At 37.3% G+C, this 7,497-nt stretch overlaps 1 protein-coding gene across 2 annotated transcripts in view; it reads right to left on the bottom strand.

Annotated features, from left to right (window-relative positions):
* Window positions 1-549: 549 nt before the first annotated feature.
* fras1 (Fraser extracellular matrix complex subunit 1) overlaps window positions 550-7,497 on the bottom strand; it is a 149,073-nt gene continuing 142,125 nt past the window's right edge. For both annotated transcript variants that reach the window (XM_086076384.1, XM_086076386.1), the window contains 6 exons: window positions 7,303-7,419; window positions 7,059-7,225; window positions 6,692-6,897; window positions 5,440-5,586; window positions 4,969-5,322; window positions 550-3,634 (listed from right to left, as the gene is read on the bottom strand). In XM_086076384.1, coding sequence (XP_085932510.1) covers window positions 3,395-3,634; window positions 4,969-5,322; window positions 5,440-5,586; window positions 6,692-6,897; window positions 7,059-7,225; window positions 7,303-7,419 — 1,231 coding nt within the window. In that variant the 3' untranslated portion in view covers window positions 550-3,394. The remainder of the gene's footprint in view (window positions 3,635-4,968; window positions 5,323-5,439; window positions 5,587-6,691; window positions 6,898-7,058; window positions 7,226-7,302; window positions 7,420-7,497) is intronic.

The raw sequence follows: 7,497 nt of genomic DNA, 5'->3' as shown, positions 1-7,497 counted from the left end.
AGCTTTTCAGTAAGAAGTACATATTTTTGTGTGAAAATTACAAACCTTCCAAGCAAAAAGTTGTATTTATATGAGAATTGTATTTTTTGGAGAGAAAGTTAAAATGAAGGTGCAATTTTACAAGTTTTTTTTAACAAACACATTCATGGAAAAAAATAAGACATTTCACACATTATTTAGAGAACAATATTAGAATTTTAGAGTAAAAGTATATATATTTTTTTTTTTACAAGTCATAAAAAACTGTTGAAATCTTAAAAAAATGGCATTTATCATTTTTGGGAAAGAACATTTTATTTTATGAGAAAGGTTTAAAATTTTATGTGAAAAATTTTAAGTTCAAAATTTTGCAATCAGATAAACTTGTCATTTTTGAAGAAACATGCTGACATTTTACAAAAAGTTGTAGACAGGAAAAAAAAAGATTTTATTAGCAAAGTTCAAACCTTTCAAGAATAAAATTGTAGCGTTGTAAGATTTTTTTTGTTTTAGGACAAGACGTAACATAAGCTCAACAACTCAAAGACACAAGATGAGGCATCACTACGCTGACTTTCACATTTTCTTTATTGACTAAAAAAAGGCACCAAATGCAGGCATCCGTCCGTCCGTCCGTCCTACCAGCAAAATCAGTGTAGCACCAAAAATACAATACGAGAATTTCTCATTCCGGAGACGTTTTGTCCCTCCACGTCCCCGTAGGCACACAGTTAAAAGAAGACAGCAAGTGAGAGTTTGATTTGTTTTTGCACGTGCCGGTTGGTGTCTCACACTTGACTTGGACAGCAGTAGTGTCACATCAAACATGATCATCAACAACAACAACAACAAAAAACATAGAAAAATGGGCAGGAAAATATATCTTTGGGTGGACCAACACACACGCACACTCACTTGATTGTTAGTAAGGCGACACTTTTCATTGGTTACAATCACGCAGGAAAAAAAAAAACACTTGATTGTTTTTCAAATACTAATCGGCACTTGTTGGAATATTGGCAGCGGTCTACAAACTAAAGAGGGGGGGAAAAAAATCTCATTGTACAAATGTGGCTTAAAAGGCTTGAAATAAAATCAGAAAAAAAACATGTTTCATATCAACATTTCACTGAAGCCAAAATCCAATGATAAAAATAAGCAATTGGACATTCACTCACAGAAATATTTCAAGCCTAACATAAGGTTTATGTATTTTTATTATTATTATTATTTTATGTATTAAAAAAATTTTAAATTGGAATTTGTTATGTAAATAAAATTACATAAATCTTAAATTAAGCTTGAAATATTTATTTGAGTGATATACGCGGGGGCGGGGGGGGGGAAGCTAGGCAAGCATACGGTGACAAATTTACTACATATGTGTAAAAAAAAAAAGTTAGCTACGCAAAAATGCAGGAAATAAATTATGGACGGGCAATCACAGATACAAGGTATCGTATCGGCCGATAACGGCCTTATTTTAAGGTATGGGGTACTCGTGGAGGCTACAGACACAAGCCACAGATACTTAAGGCAAAAAAGTCAAATCTGACACAGAGTAAGTCAGCACTTTACACATCTGCAAATTATCATCTGTGTCACAAAGAAAGGTCAATGTTCATTATGTTCAATTACATTTAATACATCAAACGTACTAGCGGTATCGGTTAGCGGTATCAGTGTCAGAGTGAATACACGTGCTGGTATCGGTCTGGGGAAAAAAATGGCATTGAACATCCCAAGAAAAAATATTTTAGCTTTTTCTTCGAACAAATCAAATGCTAATAAAAGGACATTAGCTTATATGTTATGTTGATATCAAACATATTTCTTTGCATTAAAATACAGAAATAATCAAAATCAATAAAGCGATTGATCGTAATGGCACAAAGGATGATTTCTTAATTGCACTTATAACTCATCAACACTCGCGCAGCAGCATATAAATGACTAATATTACGTATGTGATCCAATATTTTAGATTGAACAGTGACACGACTGGATGCAGTAGAATCTGAGTTACCAATCACCAATTTTGTGCTTTTATGTCCACACGAAGAAGGACTTTTTTTAAACAAACAAACAAACAAACAAAAACAAAACCGTTTTTGTTTGTAAAAAAAAAAAAAAAAAAAAAAACTGCACCGGCGTGCGGTCAAGCGTGCGTCAAAAGCAGCAGCTGATGCTCGATCCAGAGAAACGTTGTCAATTTTACAACACAGAAGTTTGCACGAGGAAAGAAAAAAGAAGTAATTTTAGGACAAATAGTTACACATTTTCAAGATACAAAAATTGTTATTTTGTCAAAATAAAGTAGCAATTTCACAAGAATTTTTTGGGATTGGAATTTGATGTTGAAAATTTTTACAAGACAAATATTTAAACTGTACATGAGAACGGTGACATTTTAGTAAAAAGTTTAATATTTTTTTTACCAGAAAAAATAAATAAAATTATTATACATTTTATTTATGAGAATTGTTTTTGTTTTGTTTTTATGTTAAAAGGAATTTGAAATTGTATGAGCCTTTATAACGCAATTTAGGAAAATCATCTTTTTCCTCATAAACTTCTTTCTTAAAAAAATAACTTTCATTAGCAATTGCAAGTACAGTGTTAACTAGTGTAAAGTTAAAACTTTACAAGTTGTCATTTTAGTTGTTTACAAAATAATAGTTAATTTTTTTACAAAATAGCATTTTATTTTAAGATTTTTTATAAGAAAAGTTATGTTGCAAATTTAATATTAGCTTGTGATTGTGAGTTTGAAATTGAAATTTCACATAAAATTTTTGACTACAACCTTTTTTTTATGAGATAAATGTTGACATTTCTATGAAAAATTTGGTACTTTTAAAAGGAAAAAAACTGTAAAATTAATGGGGAGAATTGTGTAACATTATGTGAAAAAGTAGAAATGTTAAATATTGCGACAGAAGCCAACCAGCATGGCAAAATAAACCTTTGTCACGAAATTAACTACAAAGAGGAAAAAAACAAAAGGTAAAAAATCGTCCCAAGCCAATTTGCATGTCAAATATGATATATTATATGCAATATGTGAAAATTTGAAATTACATTTTAATATTGCGACGCAAGCCAACTAGCTTTTTCGAAAGAACGTTTGTCATGAAATTGCCTTTGTCAATTTTGTATTAAGCATCCAATTAAGCTAACGAAAAAGGACGTTTAAAAAAAAAAAGAAGAAAAATAGCCATCAAAGACAACCACGTTATCTTTCGAGTGCTTTGCAGATATGTGAGGTAGCCCAGTTGAATGAGCAAGACAAAAACAATAATAATCATAATAATGCCGCGCTCTCGACACGTCGCATGCTTTCCCTTTTGGTACAAAAATACATTAGCAAATATGTCATTCCTGTAAGAAAATAGTTTCAAAAAACAAACGCATTTTAGACCTCGGTGCCGTCGTTGAGGTTGTTGTGGAGTTTGACTTCCAGGTTGACTTGCTTGACTTTGGCCTTGTTGGCGGCGGCGGCGGCGGCGGCGGCGGGCTCGTGGTTGCGGTTGAACACGTTGACGTTGGTGACGGTGCAGTGCTTGCTGCTGAAGTTCTTCTCCACGCACTTGTCCATGCACACCTCCACCTTGGTGTTCAGCGGGTACTCCTCGTACGCCTTCTTGTCCGCTGCCTGAAGGTTGGTGGTGGGGGGGGGGGGGTGGCGGTGTGGGGGGGGGGGGGGCGGGGGGTTTCAACCAGAAAAAAAAGTCAGCATTTTATGAGGAGAAAACTGTCATTTGTATAAGAATTCAACCATTTTTAGGATGACCAAAGTTTAAATGAGAATTTGGACCATTTTTCATATAATAGAGTTTGAATTTTATGAACATTTTCAAAAATATTTTGTGATTGAAAAAAGTTGTGAGATTGAAGATTGTGAAAAAGTTCTATTATTTAATGAGAAACAAGTTAAAATTTGAATTGTAATCATGTTAAAAAAATATATTTGACAGAAAAAGGTTTTTGTATGACAAAAGTATACGCGTAGTTTTGTAATTTAACAAAGACTTAATTATATGAGCAAAATGTACAATTAAAATATTTATAAAATGTATTTACTTATAGAGAAGATAAAGACAGGATTAAAAAAAAGCAATTTTAAGAGAAAGAAAATTGTAATGGAAAAAAATACGGACATTTAATCCAAAAGTTACAGGAATTTTTGGAGAAAAAAAGTCAGTATTTTATGAGGAGAAAACTGTCATTTGTATAAGAATTAAACCATTTTTTAGGATGACCAAAGTTGAAATGAGAATTTGGACCATTTTTCATATAATAATAGAGTTTGAATTTTATGAACATTTTCAAAAATATTTTGTGATTGATTGAGGAAAAAGTTCTATTATTTAATGAGAAACAAGTTAAAATTGAATTGTAATCATGTTAAAAAAAAATATTTGACAGAAAAAGGTTTTTGTATGACAAAAGTATACGCGTAGTTTTGTAATTTAACAAAGACTTAATTATATGAGCAAAATGTACAATTAAAATATTTATAAAATGTATTTACTTATAGAGAAGATAAAGACAGGATTAAAAAAAGCAATTTTAAGAGAAAGAAAATTGTAATGGAAAAAAATACGGAATTTTTGGAGAAAAAAAGTTACAACTTGACAATGATGTTGTTTTTGTAATTTTATGGCAACAACAAAAAACTCACTCCTGCAAGAATAAGTAGCATTTTCTTAGAAGAAAAAAAGTCAAATTTCTGCACCAAGACTTTTTTTTTTTAAAGCAAAAGTTGTTTTTCAGAATAGGCACGTCACACCAGCTCTGACAAAGGTCAAAGTAACAGCTGAAACTGATAGCAAGGGACCAAGGGAACTTTTCTTTGCCTAAAAATACCCACAATTTTTTTTTTTTTAAAGCATAATAAAAAGACTTGACGAACGCCATAAATGTATTTTGTAAGTGCCATTTTGTAATTTTAAAAGAAAAACGTTTCTGTGTTCTCTTGTGACTCACTTTGGCCTGCCGGTGGCACCGTCTGAACAGGAGGCAGGTGGCCAGAGCGGCCAGGACCAGGAGGGCCAGTGCGGCCACCCCGCCGCCCACCGAGCGGCCCACGTGGGCGTGGAAAGTCCCGCCGGGCCCGCTCTCCAGACGCAGGGACTTCATGTTGGTGCCGTTCTTCACCTGGTCGCCCTCGTTGTCGTAGATGAGCGACTCGTCCAGGGTCAGACGCCCGCTGCGGTCCACCAGGTCGCGCTTGGGGCGGCTCAGCCGGGAGGTGAGCGAGCGCTCCATCCTCGGGCTGGACCGCGACTCTGGACTGATGACGTAGATCACCTGCAGGTACCACTGGTGGCCCGCCTCCACCTGACAACCAACGAGGGTGGAAGTAGGAGTCATCACAACTTGAGATCAGATTTGCTCTCATGTAAATCTGTGTGTAGTTGACCCCCCCCCCCCAAATGTTCGGAACTGCCGACAGACCTTGTAGAGCGCGTCGACCTTCATGGTAAATCCGTCCACTCCTGGCATGGCGGCCAAAGAGTTCAACTCCGGAAGGTCCGAAGCAAAATTGGCCTCAAATGGGACGTCGTGGAAATATTTGTCGCACACATCCGGCTGCTTGCGGTCCTGTTGAGAGATAGAGAGAGATCATACACTGTCAAAAAAAAAAAAAAAGTAAATAAGTAATATCACTTGGAAAAAAACATAATTCAATCAGAAATTCAAAGTAAATTTTACAAGGAGAGTTTTGAGTACGTTTTACCAGTTTATATATATATAAAATTACTCAAGTATTAAGGAATGAAGTCATGACCTTCAGCTTGGGAAACAGCCACTCTACCAGCTGAGCCATGCCACTCTTGCTGTTTGCCACTGTACTGCATTGCTGGTGTGTCCAAAATAAGACAAACATTTGTCTCTTGGAGGTACAAGGATTCCACCAGAGACCATCAATATACTAACACAGAGCAGGAGCGGCATGGCTGTTCGAATAAATGTATACAAGTTATCCCATATTTACTCTTAAAAGCATTTATTCAGCGGTATAACCTTTTTTGAATCATGTGAGTTGGAGTTATCTGTAAAGAGAGCAGAACCCCGTGGGAAGGATGCTCAGGACAGGAACTGTGCCTTATCACAAGATAGCGGCTGCAACACTTTGCGGATGAACTGTTGAACTTTGAGTGTTGAAACCTTCAGCGCCGGAGAAAAACACGTCTGTATTATTATCTGCACAATGACTCATATCCATGATGGTTACTGCTGTGTGTAGCCCTCCCCTTTATAGCAGCAACATCTGTGTAACTAGGGAACACCCTATTACTGGAAAAAGAGGGGACTGGGCGGAGTGTGCTTTCAAAGCGGGTAAGAGATTGTAATCTGTGCACATCTCTGTCCGTTCTCCTCGCGAGTAAAAATAATCCAAGTCTTTTGGCTTCCTTCCTTGTCTGTTGTTTATTCAATGTTCTAGGTTGACTAAACCTGACAATGGTTCAGGTGGTAGAGTGGCTGTCTCCCAACCAGAAGGTTGTGGGTTGGTTCCTTAACCCTTGAGTAGCTTTTTTTTTTTAAATAAACTGGTAAAAAGTACTTAGAATTTGTGTGAGTGAAAAAACTTTACTAGGTTTTTTCAAGTAAATACTTGTTTTTTTTGTTTAGGTTTTTTGACCAGTGTAAGGAACATAGACCCCAAAGAGGTCTATGAGGTGCAAGGCAGGGTAAGTTTCGATACCAGGAGCAGGAAGCGATGCTTGAGGTGCTTGTTGGGCTGGATGCAGCCGTACTGCGGACCCTCGTTATACAGGGTGCCCGTCGGGTCGAAGAAGGGAACGTAGCCGTCCCTGCCGGTGCACAGGTAGACCTTCTCCAGCTGTAGTTTGTAGGCCGCGTTCAGGGACTGCTCCGGGTTCCAGAGTACGCGGCCATACAGAGTCTGACCTGAAGGGACCAGCAAAAAGACCGGTGTGTTTAGAACGGCAAATGTATCGTATGTGATACTTGACTTTTTCAGAAGGACCAGTTCAGTCCAGTTTTAAAGAATTTTCCGTCAGTTACTTAAAGGTTCAAGCTCAGGTCAAAGAAGTAAGTAATTACTGTACCCATGGAGAAAGCCCCCTTGTAGTCCATCTCCGCCATTGAGACATCGGTACTGGCCGGGTCCATCATGAAGACTTTCTCGTTATTACACAGCTGGAACGCCGTGTTCAGTGAGTAGACCACAGGGACCGGCCGGTTGGTCTGTTGGAAGGCGATAGGAACCAGGAACCTGACGGAAGCAGGAGAAAAATAAAACCCAATGAGTTTGAACTCCAAAGGTCTACGTTTGGTTCTCCAAAGACATACTTTTCTGGAGCGTGAGCTGTGCAGGACAGAGGTTTTTCCCCAGGGTCAATCCATGGTTGCGTTGGCTGGACGGTGCATGGGATCAGGAAGACGGTGTACTCTCCGGAATAATCCTTCCTGTAGGGTGCAAAACAGGTAGGGTTTGTACCTCCAACAAGGTTAACTCATTCAAACCCCAAAACGTATCAATACATT

Source organism: Leptonotus elevatus, chromosome 5, assembly GCF_054856555.1.
Source record: "Leptonotus elevatus isolate MCC_2025b chromosome 5, RoL_Lele_1.0, whole genome shotgun sequence".
NCBI classification, from domain to species: Eukaryota; Metazoa; Chordata; class Actinopteri; order Syngnathiformes; family Syngnathidae; genus Leptonotus; species Leptonotus elevatus.
The sequence above is the reverse complement of the archived record's forward strand: the minus strand, read 5'-3'. Positions and strand labels throughout refer to the sequence as shown.